This window comes from Mus caroli, unplaced genomic scaffold (genome assembly GCF_978045245.1).
Source record: "Mus caroli unplaced genomic scaffold, Mus_caroli_1 scaffold_3, whole genome shotgun sequence".
Taxonomy (NCBI): Eukaryota; Metazoa; Chordata; class Mammalia; order Rodentia; family Muridae; genus Mus; species Mus caroli.
The window spans coordinates 65,746,547-65,760,760 of NW_028227258.1; the positions used below are offsets into that span (position 1 = coordinate 65,746,547).

Genomic DNA, 14,214 nt, shown 5'->3' on the forward strand with positions numbered 1-14,214 from the left:
TAGCTGATGAAGCAGGTGAGTCTTGAGTTTTAAGTCTGAATACACATAAATGGTGGTAGGGCAAGACCTGGAGTTCTGCTTCTATGAACTAAAACAAGGTTCTGTATCGGCCTTGGAATCTTGAGAACCTAATGCTTCTTTTTTTTTTTTTTTTTTTTTGAGACAAGATCTCAAAATGGCTGGCCTCAAACTTACATATGCCTGCCTCTGCCTCCTGAGTACTATGATTTAAGACAACCAATGTCACACTCGGTTTGTCTATTGTCTTCACTCTATATGCATTGGTGTTTTGCCTGCACGTATGTCAGCGTGAAAGTGTCAGATCTTGTAGTTACAGACAGTTTCGAGCTGCCATTAGGTGATGGGATTTGAACCCAGGACTTCTAGAAGAGCAGTTAGGGCCCTTAACTGATGAGCCATCTGTCTAGCACATCTGTTTTGTTTTTTAAGATTTATTTTATTTAGCTGTATGCATGGAAAAGGAGGGGAGTATGTGCATGTTGAGCTATCTGTGGAGGCTGGAGGCTTTGAATCTCCTTGCAGCTAGAAGCACAGATGGTTACAAGCTATCTGATAAGCATGCTGGGAAACTAACCCCAGTCCTCTGCAAGAGCAATATAGTCTCTTATCCCTGAGCCATCTCTCCAGCCCCAGAAGTTAAGTGGTTTTTTGATCCATGTATATGTATGTGTATGTTCACGCTGTGCACACACAGGTATGCAGAGGCCAGAGACAAGCCTCACATGTAGTTCCTCAAGAGCTCTCCATCTTAATTCTTTTGAAATGTGTATGAATGCTCTACCTGTCTCTAAGTGTGTTACGTGCACGCCTGGATACACAGGAGCCAGAAAAAGGTACCAGATGCCCTGGAACTGGAGTCATAGATGGCTGTGAGCAACCATGCAGATGCTGGGAATTGAGCCAGTCCTCTGGAAGAGCAGCTATTATTCCTAACTGCTGAGCCATCTCTCCAACCCCTCCAACCCTGAATTTTGAGACAGGGTCTCTCAATAGGACCTGGGGTTCATCAATTTGGCTAGGCCTCTCCAGAAATGGGACTATCTAACTTTTTCCATAGGTGCTGGGGATTGAACTCAGGTCCTTCATGTTTGTGCAACACACACTTAGTACTGGGCTATCTCTCCAATTTCTGCATTCACTTTAAAAAAGAAAAAAAGATTTATTTTTATTTTATGTGTATGAATGTTTTGCCTGCATGCAAATATATGCACCATGTATGTGGCCTGCTGGCCCAGGAGGATATCAGACCCCTTAGAACTGGAGTCACAAGTGGCTGTGAGCCACCACGTGGGTACTACAAAAGAAACCTAAGTCCTTTAGACGACCAAAACAAGTGCTCTTAAGTAGTAAGACAACTCTCCCACATCTTAAATCCAGCTAAAACATGTTTAATGAGTAGAGGTGTTTTGCCTGAATGACTGTGCACCACATGCATGCCTGATGCCCACAGACTCTAGAAGAGAGAATCAGATCCCCTGGAACTGGAGTTACAGATTGTTGTGAGCTGCCATGTGGTGTTGGAATTCAAACCGAGGTGGTATAGAAGAGCAAAAGGTGCTCTTAACTGCTGAGCCATCTCTCTAGCCCCTGAACAAAATAATGAATGTTGACTCTTACCCTATGAACAGTAGTGAAGCTAAGACAGAAGAAGACAATACAAAGGACCTACTAACTGTGCCTTAACTGTAATTCACTGTTATTCTCTTACAAAATACTGTATTTTGTGTGGTAAAACAACTGGTTCTTGAAAGTTAAATGTAATCCAACTGTAGCCAGGAACGCAGCTCTGGATACTAGATACTAATGCCTCTGACAGAAATGGAAGCCTTAGCTGCTCTTATTCCTACCCAACACAATCCCAAGCACCACACCTCATGCGGCAGATGAACGACCTTCGTGAGCCCATGCACATCCTCATGGAAGACTGCTGGCCTTCCTTTTTCACTGTTCCAGTCTTCAGATCCAGGACCCGCCCTGGTCAAGGAGGTGGAGAGCAATCTCAAGTTAATTCTTGTAGATGGGAAAGGAAGGAGACACCACGGCAAAGCTTGAGTCCAGCTATGCCTTCCAGATTCCGTGTTTATGACAGAGATGTTTTATTCTTGAAGCCTAAACTATTTCCGTCCTCATCTAGGAATCTCACTATTAGTTCCAAAACGGCACAAGAACTGTCTGAGTAAAGCAGGAGTGGAAACTACTAGGACTATTGTGCATGTGAGCCCACTCCTATATGTGGAGGTCAGAAGACAACTATGTGGAGCTGCCACTCCTTCCACTGTTATGCAGTCTGCAGACTGAGTGTAGACTGCTGGGCTTACGTGACATGCTCCTTCACCAGCCATTAGGCCAGTCACTAACTATCGTCACGCTTCGGGTAGGACAGTGTCTGGTTTAAAAACAAGTAACTTTACATGTTAAGAAACATGTATGTGTCCAAAAACAAAACATTCTCTTTCCTTTATTTATTTAAAAAAAATGTAAGTAATATTTGGGAAAATGGAAAATTATAGAAATGAAATGTACAAAATCACAAAAGAGGAGGAAAACAAACAAACAAACAAAAACCATTAATATGAACATTTCCACTGCAAAGACATTGGAGTTTCTTCTTTTTAAAAAAATTTTTAGACTTATTTATTTATTTATTTCATGTTTTTTTTTTTTTGGTTTTTTTTTTTTTTTTTTTTTTTTTTTTGGGTTTTTCGAGACAGGGTTTCTCTGTGTAGCCCTGGCTGTCCTGGCACTCACTTTGTAGACCAGGCTGGCCTCGAACTCAGAAATCCACCTGCCTCTGCCTCCCGAGTGCTGGGATTAAAGGCGTGCGCCACCACGCCCAGCTTATTTCATGTTTATGAGTACATTGTAGTATCTTCAGACACACCAGAAGAAGGCATCAGATCCCATTCCAAATGGTTGTGAGCCACCATGTGGTTGCTGAGAATTGAACTCAAGACCTCTGAAAAAGCAGTCAGTGCTCTTAACCGCTGAGCCATCTCTCCAGCCCTAGTTTCTTCTATTTTAACTCCTAGTTATTTGTTTCCATTTTGTTACTTCCTATACAGTTGCTAAGAACAGGTGGCACTTATTCTCTAGCCAAACGATGGCTAAAGGACTGAGTCTCACCTAATGGTGGAGGGGAAATGACCTAATAGAGATACAGTGACAACAAACAAGTCCCTTATACACTGACCAACAACCTCTCCTCTATAAAATTCAATCTATTATCATAGAACCCAGCATAAAGCCACACACAAGTAGGTATGAAAAAATGTCAGGTGATAAATAAAATACAAGCATAGATAATTCTTTTGTTATGTGGAGACAGGGGAAAGACACTATTATACATTTTAATTTCCCTATTTTGTTTAAGATATTTAGATAGAAATGAACTTTTATAAGAACACAACCAATATGAAATATTTTCTAAGAATAAGCTACAGAGTAGATATTCTGCATGTGAATTAAAAACAATTATAGTCATTAAGGAAAAAAAATTTTAGAAGCTTTGCTAGATTCAACCAACCAATGTACAGGCTTAAATATCTTAACTACTTGAGTGAAATAAAGACTTTTTCCCCACGTATCTGCTGTCCAGCCAGCTCTCACCTGTTAGGGCATTTTCTGATGTAGAGAGCTGCTCTCGAAGTTTATCCACATCATCTGGGTGCACCTGATCATACAGTGTGCTCCCGAACCATTCAGACTGTGGCTGATTCAAAACGGGAGTCACTGAGTCAGAGACATACACCACCCGTCCAGTCTCACAGGAGACAATAAACAGAAAGCCATCTGCTGCCTCCAAGATCAAATGTTTCAGTTCCTGGTCAAGAAAATAAACCAAAGTTAATAGTGAACTCTGAAAAAACATACACAACTAGTCATGGGAAGCAGCAAGATCCTTGGGTACATATGCACTGCTCCACTAGGAATCACAGGCTTATACCATGATATAAGCCATGGGTTCCTACCCTAAATATCCACTGGCAAACTTTTTACAGTAAGTATTCCTGCAATTTCTCTAAGTTGCTATTTGTCTCTTTCTTAGCACTCAAAGGAGAATAAAAAGGCTTACACTAAATGATAAGACTTCTGGAGGGGGCAGGGGTTAGGGTTAGGAGCCTCTCATTTCCCCCCTTTCCACTCCAACTTATAAACACAAACATAGCCTCCCTCAACTTGTTCAGAATATGTTATTAAAGGATCTAGGTTTTAATGCTTAGGAAGTAACCATAAAAACATGAAGTGGGTTTGGTCTAATGCTGCTTGTGTTATAATGCTAATTTTGGTCACCCAAACTGGTTTTTGATTGATCAATAAAGAGCCAGATGGACAGGATGAAAGAGGCGGGACTTCTAGGTTCCCTGGGGTAAAACAAAGGGGAAAAAGAAAGGGCCACCCCAAAGGAGCCAGGGAAGCAAAGAAAATATAGATTTTAAAAGATATTAACCCAGGAATACCCAAGGGGAGTGTTTGCTGGCTTTGGGAGTTTTAGAAGTGCCCAGCCATTGAACTAGTCAAGGCATATCAAAATTAAGCTGGCACACGTCTTTCATTCACAAATCCAGAGAGCTCTTGGGTGGATGCTCACCAGGAGCCAAAGCAGTTTAACAAAGTCAGCACTACAAAAACCTAATTAGATCACTGTCATTTTGAGGGTAGATATAAGAATGGTAAGATGGGCGAGACCATATTTTACACCCTCTTGCTTTTCAATTATCCCTCTATCTTCACTGTAACCCACTACTTCTGTAATTGATGATTCAATTACATCCTCCTAATTGATGATAAGTCCCTTCTCCTGGATTCTCATCATTTTTTAAATTCAATCTCTCTACACAACCTGTTAATACTGCCCATGGAACCCTAGAAATTTCATTTTTGCTTAGCATCTTCTGAAACTCCATTCGTTTCTGCTTTATTTTCTACCCAGATTCTCTCCCCTTTGTTGGTATGTTACATGTAAACACTTCCTAGGTCCTATTCATCCTCTCTTCTTAGAAACCATACACATGCTTCCACATCACAAAACAAAATCCAAATCCACCCTGTACCTTCCCTCCATACCACCACACTCCTCCCCCACTTCCACGTATCACTGAATTGCAATGTAACTCAGATACCTTGACTGCTGGGACTACAGTAGTGGGTCACCATGGCCAGCACCTAATTCCTCTTCTATACCTATACTCTATCAGCCTTGTTACTGTTCCTGTTACAACGCTAGTTTTGAATTATTAGTTATCAATTTATATTATCTGATTCCACCAGTGACCTTTTTTCTTTTTAAATTCTTTGTATTTCTCATAGCGCAAGTACCTGGTTTGCCACAAAAGGAGCATGACTGGAGTTTAATAAATACCTGATGTATTCTGAGGACATGAATTGACTATTTCTATGTACATAGCTATTAAATGTACTCCATGGCTAGCAAACAGACTGCCCTATTTGGAAAATTTATCCCTTTCTCTCAAGAAGTATTCCTATAATCCTCAGACAGCAATGATGACATTCCATTAAGTGTCATTTCCTGTATTTTCTAAAACTTCCCACACTACTCACACATTTTATACGTCTACACTTACTTTAGACAGTCTCCTATATTACCATCTTATATGTGTATGTATCTATTCTAGACAGTCTCCTATATATATTGTATGTATCTATTCTAGACAGTCTCCTATATTACCATCTTATATGTGTATGTATCTATTTTAGACAGTCTCCTATGTTAACAGGCTGGCCTTGAGGAGAATGACTCCAACACTCAACCTCCTACTTGTGCCTCAGTGCTGAAAGACAGGTTATGAGCAACCATATCCAGTTACCATACACAACTGCATATAGTGTTGGGACCAAATTCAGGGCTTTGCATAGTCTAGGTATGAACAATCATATATGTCTTTTTATGTTTGAAACAGGGTCTTGCTATGTAGCTCTGGCTAGCCTGGACCTCTGTAGAAAAGGCTGGCCTTGGCTTCCTAAGTACTGGGATTAAAGGCATTCACCACTATGCCCTACCCAATCGTGGATTTTTAAGTGAAATGTAACTTGTCTTTCCTAGTCATTCTCAGTCAAGTCTAGAGAGACTAAATAAAGTTAGACATGCCACCACTGTATATCTATCACACACAAACTATTAACAAAGACGCCATCTCTTTTCTGCATGCCTCTTCCCATCATTTTTCACTTAGGTATCTTACTACTCACCCGTTTACTCTGTTCACATTTAGTTCTCTCTCCTGGCAATAGTGAGATAACTCTTAGATGGAGTTCCTGAATGATGGCAAGTATTTCTGCCCTTTCTGTTTTCCTCTTGATATATCAAGTGTAACAAAACATATCATGGAGCAACAGGGGTTGCTTAATACACTTCTCTCATCGTTAAGACTGAAAGTTGCTTCAAGGGTGAGGCAGATTTCTTCCATGCTCTAGAAATCTAACCCAAGGAACACTGATCCATGATTGTGGCAACCTCTCTGAGGACACACCCTTCTTTCACTTTCAGGCCATTTGTATGAGCCAAGTTCTAAAATACCTGACACCTTGCTAAATAAGTTCTCACAACTAAATTTATCTATTTCTCACTCCCCGAATACATGATCACTTATAGCCAAGGGCTGAAATTCACTCTTCTATATCTGATGTCTCCTGAAGAACCACTCTCCTGAAGCTGGACGTGGTGGCACATGTTTGCAATATACTGAGTTGGATGTCAGCCTGGGCTACATGAGACCATCCCCAAAACAAACAAGCAAGCAACCAAACAAAACCATTAAATTAGTCCAAAACTTTCAACAGATATACCCAGAGTCATTTTAAGATCCAGAGACCTGATCAGTGAGGAAAGATGGCTTGTAGGAGCCATCAGTAGATGTGTTGCCAGTTCCCCTCAAGGACTTCATGTGAGACACGGCCATGCGTAAGATGGTTAGCTTGTCTGGTTTTCGAGCCAGGGCACTACAGGTAGGTACCATGTCTGACAGTTCTGTGATGTAAGCTGTCATCTTGTTCCGTCGCCGCCGTTCTATTTCACTATGATTTTCCCTGCATAAAAAGAGAGAAAGAGGCTCCATTCTAGGCGGGCGGTCATATCTGGTCCTTGGTATCAGGAGAGTGATATGGATGCCTGGTCAGCTGCTGAAGGATGCAGTAACTTAGGTCTGATGATGTTCAAATCTCAGAAGCCAAGCAGGCCAACCTCATGCAGAGTAAGAATGAAACAAACTAACAAAGTCTAGACAAAGTACAAGTACATACTGCCTCTCCAATCAACCACTTCCATTAAATCACCACTTCAGAGTGAATAGTTTAAGAAATAATTAAAGCAAGGTGTTGGTGGAGCATGCCTTTAATCCCAGCACTCATGAGGCAGAAGCAGGCAGATGGATCACTGAGTTCTAAGCCAGCCTGGTCTACAAAGTGTCAGCAAGGGCAACACACAGAAACCCTGTCTCAGGGGTAAGGTTGGGAGTGAGTGTTTTTTTAAATGTTGATTTCACTCACTTAAGTTCCTAAGGGGATAAATCTCAGCTTCACTGACCACATGTTTTCTAGTTAAAACATTTGAAGGCTATAAAATAAAATGACCAACTTTTTAAGTAAATGAACCAGTAGCTTATGAAAGAAATAATAATATAAAGGCCAGAGCTGGTAGCAAATATTACAATTCAGCACCCGGAAGACTAAAAGCACAAGAGTTTTGGGTTTGAGGTCAGCCTGGGCTATACAGGGCAGCATGGACTACAAAGTGATACCCTGTCCCAAATATCCAAATGAGGCCAGGCATGCTGGCACATGCCTGTCTATAATCCCTGCAACTGGGAGGCTGAGGCAAGAGAATCACCATCAACTTCAAGGTGAGTTTGAAGCCAGCCTGGGCTACGAAGCAAGATGGATCTCAAAACTACCCAACGCCCCCTTTTTAAGGAAGAAGAAAAGCAGCAGCCACCTGGGCCTGGTAATTTAGCTCAGGTGTTGGAGTGCTTGTCTAGCAAGGCCAAGGCTCTGGGTCTGATCTCTAGCAGTCAGGAGAACCTGTGAGTCCAGCACTTGAATGGATAATTCCCTCTAACCTCCTTATCAAGCCTGGGTGCAGCCTGGAATACATAAGACTGCCTTTAAAACGAAGAAAGTGAAAGAGGGGGGGGGGGAGCCAGGGTGGTGGCACCCACCTTTAATTCCAGTACTCAGAGGTAGAGGCAGGGGGAATCTCTGAGTTCTAGAACAGCCAGCGCTACATAGTGAGATCTTATCCCAAAAAGAAAAAAGGAAAGAAAAAGAAGACATGATAGTGTAAATTCTTTTAGTATATTTTAGTATATTAAATGCTGCCTTGTCAAAGTTGCTTATGGCATTAAGATACAGAATTGGGGTATTTTGGAATTTTATTTGTTATACTAATGCACAAAATTCTTCTCTGGGTTTGGCAGTGCGCTGAACTTAAGAGAGTGCAGGTTATCATGTGGGTCCCCAGACTGGGCAAAAGGTATTGTGGGAAAAGGAGCAGCTGGGGAAAGGAACATCAAAAGCACGGAAAGAGAACCCGCATCTCACCAGGGTAACAAAGACCGAAAACATGAGGCAGGATTGCAATACAACTGTCAAAAGGAATAACCTAAGAGCTTACAAATGGAAACTCTGGAAAGCTGAAAGGCTCTTTGGGGTCTCCCACGAGGCTGCCTCGAAGGAACAGCTTGGCTTTACTGTCTTTATGTATCTCTCTCGCCACTTATGGATCTCTTCTGTAGAGAAAACCAACACCACAAGCCCTAACACTGACATCCTTGTGTTTAATGAGCCAAATGAAGCAAGAGTTAGCTGGCTTTCTCAGAGCTGCCCTCCTCCCCAGTGCAAGGCCTTCCAGTTCTCTGAAGGCTGGAAGCATAGCAGTAGCAACCCTGGGTTAACAGTCACAGAATGAATTTGTGGCCTAGCTTGAAGAAGTAACACAAGGGGACAGTAGTAAAGGTATTTTTATAATGATCCAGGTACACCAACTCAAAGGCCAGAGCAGGAAAGCACTATCTCTGTATCATGGACAATGCTCTAAAGAGAACTAAAACAGGTCCCTGAATGTAGCTCAGTGACTGTCACAGTGTCACCCACAACACACAAAGCTGGGAGTCCCTCAGAAGGAAATCTGCCTGTGGAGATGTTTATCTGGACATGACGGCACACCCCTGCAATCCAGCACCCGGGCAGAAGGACCAGGAAGTTAAGGCCTGCATAAAGTACATGAGACCCTGTCCTGAAGGAGAGGAAAAGAGGTCTCTTTTCAAAAGAAAAAAGAACCTACTTTATAGGTTAATATTTAGTTACTCTCAGACATTTTTTAAAAATCTACTCTTAATTTTAAAGTACCCATCTTCTTAGTATCTGACAAATTTCTGAGACTGAAGTCCAGAAAACTATGTGTGCATATACACACTGTGTGAGCATGCATGTGCATGCATGTCAAATCCAAAGGTCAACTTAACATGTCATTTTTAAGATATCCACTTCCCACGTTGTTTTCTGAGACAGCATCTCTCACGGGGACCCAGGGCTCTTCTCCTAAGCTAGTGCAGCTGCCCAGTGAGAGGTCTGCCCCTGCTTCCCTATTGTTCTAGAATCACAAACATGTGCAGTTATAAACCCACACCCTTCTATTCATTGCATTCCGAGGATCAAACTCTGGTAATCATACTTGCAAAGCAAGTATTTTACAGACTGAGCTATCTCTCCACCCTAGAAAATCCATCCTTTAAATAGTCATACCAAGGTAGCTAAAACTTTCCTCAGAAATTATAAGGATTCAATCAGTTCTACCATCATAGTAATCTAGACTGTGAATCAACATAGGGAAGTCAGAGTACGTGTCATGGCCTAAATACTGGGAACTGTGGTAATTACCGGTACTCTGATAGAGAGTATGTTCCTGTTAAGGCATCTATGGACACAACCACATGATTTCTAAATAATTTTCTGTGGAACTTAGTGATGAAGTAAAGAAAAAATAAAAATCTTAAGGATGAATAGTAATTTATAATTTATTCTTCCATCACCCCCGGCTAGGGTTTCTCTGTGTAGCCCTAGCTGTCTTAGAATTTCTTTGTAAACCAGGCTGGCCTCAATCTTACAGAACTCCACCTGCCTCTGCTTCCCAAATGCAGGGATCAAAAGAGTGAGCCACCATACCTGGCTTAATTCACCCACTTCCTGTTGGGGAAGCCAAAGTTCTTATTGTACCCCAACTTGTAAAACCTCATGTCCTCCTTTGCCACAGGTAAGAGAAAAATACAGAAAGGGAAAGAAAAGATGGGTTAGACAAAGGGTAAGAAGGCAGTATCTGCTTCATGCTAAACAACATAGCTCCTACCTGGCAAGTCTCTCTTTATCCGCAGAGCTCTGCTCATCATCCGACCTAAAAACAGAATTGATGAACTAAGCGAAAATTAAAATAAAAAGGAAGAAAAGAAAGAAGAAAAGGCAGATGAAAGTGAGGGAGGGAATATGAAATGCAAAATGGAAAGGAAAGAAAGGAAGAAATGAAATAGATACAGAAAAAGGGAGGAAAAGGCCATACAAGGAGGAACCTTGAGAATCTATAGAACTGTATTTTTTGTAACAAGTAACTTATAAGTCGAAAGTCAAGGACAATTAGAAACTAACATAATCTCAACACAAAAAAAAAACACTTTGTCAAACAATCTCTAGAGAAACCAAAGATACAGAGTGTGAACAAGAACCAACCAGGAAATTCAGAATTATCAAAATTATCATTCTTATAAACTGCTGCCAATCTGGGAAGAAACACTCATTCACATTCGCTATTGTATATTAGTGACTAGATTACAAGGCTTAAAACAAGGGATTAGAAATATAATTTCCTCACACACACACATTCACACACACAAATTATGACAAGATTTGTTTTTCCCATTGTAGTACTTAGTGTGTCTGTGTGCCACAGGTCAGAAGGCGACTGTGGGAGTTGGCTCTCTCCTTCCACCCTGTGAGAAAGAACCTGGGTTCTCAGGCTTGGAGTGAAAGTCATACACCGAGCCGTCTAGCTTGACATGATCACATGATAAAAACCAAGAGCATATTCTCTATCACTGACACACTCCTAATTTAATGAACTCTGGTCTAGGCATTTCTAAACATTAGCATTTCTTCTATGGTTTAACCAGTATGTCAATCCCTCCTCCCTTGAAGAAAGACAAAGGTTTTCACTAAACTCTTCCAGAAAAACAAAACACTTTAAGAATGGGGGCTAGGCATGATGGTGTGTGCCTCCGATCCTCGCACTTGAGGAGTTCAAGTCCAGATTGGTATACACAGAGATAGAGAGTTCCAGGATAACCAGGGCAATGTAGAAGGACTGGCTCAATACCCACCAAAAAGGGGAGAGAGAAGCAACTGAAAAAAAAAAAAAAAAAACAAGGGCTGGGCATGGTGGCACATGCCTTTAATCCCAGCATTTGGGAGGCAGAGGCAGGTGGATTTCTGAGCTCGAGGCCAGCCTGGTCTACAGAGTGAGTTCCAGGACAGCCAGGGCTACACAAAAACACAAAAACAAAAACAAACAAAAAAAACCAAAACAAGGTACTAGTTACCTCAGTATTATCAGTACTCATTTTAAGAGAGATAAGCCTCAAATAAATTACCTAGTAAGGTATATTAATAGTCCAAAAAGATGATGGGGCTGGAGAGATGAGGTAAGGATGAGATAATGAACATTGACTGCTCCTCCAGAGAAACTGGGTTCAATGTCCAGCAATTCATAACAGTCTCTAGCTCTAACTCTAGAAGACCTGATGCCCTCTTCTGTCCTCTATGAAGCATTATCTCAATCATCCCTTGTGAGCATGAGAACTGAGTGACAGGCCAGAGAGACTGTCTCACATAAACCAAAATAATAAAGCCAGACACGCAAATAAAATAACTTCCTAAGACTCTGCCTTAAAATGGATACAGCAGGAAGCAGGGACCTTGTAGTCCCAGCTACTGGTGATGATGAAATGGGAGAACTGCTTGAGCCTAGGGATTTGCAACGGAGTAAAACTTGAGCTTAATAATAATAGTAATAATAATAATAATTTTATCAATATATGTAAAAAATCCAATAAAATAGAAACTACAATCCTTACAATCTTGGCACTGGAAAGGCAGAGATAGGAGGATCCTATGGGCTCACTGAACAGCATCCTAGTCGACCTAGTGCAATCCAAGACAGAGAGGGGCTACATCTCAGGGTGGGGGGGGGGGACCCTGAGAAATGACACCTGGAGTGTCCTCTGTCCTCTCCATGCACATATATACACAAATGATCAGTAGAAAAAGAACAACTGGCTGTGGTGGTGTTCAACTTTAATACCAACAATCAGAAACAAAGGTAAAATTATTTTCTGCAAGTTCCAGGAAAGCCTGGCCTGGTGAGATTTTAACTCAAAAAAAAAAAGGGGAGTTAAAAGTACACACTGTTCTGGCACAGGATCTGAGTCTGATCCCCAGCATCCATGCTGGATAGCTTACAGCTGCCTGTAAATTCAACTCCAGAAAATCCTACATGCCTTCATATGCACATACTCACATTCAGGGACACAGGCTTATACTTGGAACCCAACATCTTGGCTCCCCAAGTATGCATGCACACTTAATGATAATAAATAAAGCATGCATGTGTATACGTGTACATCTGTATATATGTATGATCATGTACATGTAGACATCAACAGAAGCCAAAAGAGGATGTCAGGCTCCCTGGAGCTGGAGTTACAGGGAGTTGTGCATGCTAGAAACCAAATTCAGGTCCTCTGCCAGAGCAACAAGCACTTTTACCCATAGAGCCATCTCTCCAGCCCCATGACACCCTCCCCTCTTTTTAAAAGAGTAACTTACAGCAAGAATTTTCTAAAAGTAAAACCAGTATATGAGTTGAGATGATTACTCTTTAAAAAAAATTAAAACCAGTATATTTCATAATCTTCTGACAGTTACTTAAACAAATTTAAGTTTGGTATCCAGAATAAAAACTCATTTAAATGAATAAACCATTTTCTATAAAAGATTCTTCTGTATTTGTACAAATATGCCCAAGAAGTCTACAGTTTGTACTCCTGCAGATGCAATATACACATTACTAAAACTTGCATACATGAGAGAAACATTATGTTAACATATACCTAGCTTCAAGTCAACTGAACAGGCATAAATTCCAGGCTGTCTCATCTTTCAGAAGAGGAAGGAGACTAACCAGAGAAATTAACTCTCACCTAGATAAAATTTAAATCCAACATTTAGATTGCTTGATCCCATAACCAGGACAAGAATTCTAGTACATTACCTGGCAAACCGTTCTTTGTCATTACACATCTGGTCATCATCGCATCTGAAAAGAAAGGGCAGGGAAAAGATTAATTCAAACCCTTGTACTTATATCTACTCCGCTCTGAAATAAAAGCTAGAAATAAGTAAAACTACTCAACAGTGAAAGATAATGGACCAGCACCACAAAGCAGCGGACACTAATGGCATCTGAGAGAACACTGAGAGCCGATGAGTATCATTTCTCAGTGACCACACACAGAAAGATGGTATGATGAAAACATGAAATGTCTTGTGATTTCTCTAAAGTTGGGAATATATTTGGGGATTTGTTGGTTTTGGGGGGGTTGTTTTTTTGAGATGAGGTCAGCTATATAGCACTGGCTAGCCTGGCATTCACTCTCAACTTACAGACCCTTTGCCTCTGCCTCCCAATTGCTTATTACAGGTGTAAATCACTAAGCCTGACTTCGTTTGTTTTTTAATTGTAGCTTTAAAAAAACAAAAACAAAAACCAAAAAACCAATAGAACAGTGTGTGGGTATATTTTTCCTGTGTTCACTCTTCTGTGAAAAACAGGATCGTAAATATGGGTATTCATTTAATACCCATATTTTGATCCTGCTTTAAGCATGTGTCTGCAGTTCTTTAGGCCTACTTAGGCAGTTGAGGGAAAAGAACATTTGAGCCAGGTGTAGGAGGCTGGTCTGATCAATACAGCAACACTCCACAGGGAATGGGGGATGGAAAAGAGATAGCCAAAGCCTCCAAGGGTCAGGGACCATTGCATAAGAGGGGACAGAAACACTGAGTTAAGAGAAAGGGCAGACTGCCGGGCGTGGTGGCGCACGCCTTTAATCCCAGCACTCGGGAGGCAGAGGCAGG

General features: G+C 41.2%; 1 protein-coding gene across 5 annotated transcripts in view; it reads right to left on the minus strand.

Moving 5' to 3' along the window:
• The window catches only part of Arnt (aryl hydrocarbon receptor nuclear translocator), a 65,176-nt gene that overhangs the window by 19,433 nt on the left and 31,529 nt on the right, over positions 1-14,214 (minus strand). For 3 of the 5 annotated variants that reach the window (XM_021157527.3, XM_021157526.3, XM_021157528.3), the window contains exons 4-8: positions 13,349-13,393; positions 10,379-10,423; positions 6,852-7,065; positions 3,628-3,841; positions 1,893-1,995 (exon numbers count right to left, since the gene is read on the minus strand). In XM_021157527.3, coding sequence (XP_021013186.1) covers positions 1,893-1,995; positions 3,628-3,841; positions 6,852-7,065; positions 10,379-10,423; positions 13,349-13,393 — 621 coding nt within the window. The remainder of the gene's footprint in view (positions 1-1,892; positions 1,996-3,627; positions 3,842-6,851; positions 7,066-10,378; positions 10,424-13,348; positions 13,394-14,214) is intronic. The other 2 variants (XM_021157530.3, XM_021157529.3) reach the window with 1 other exon arrangement.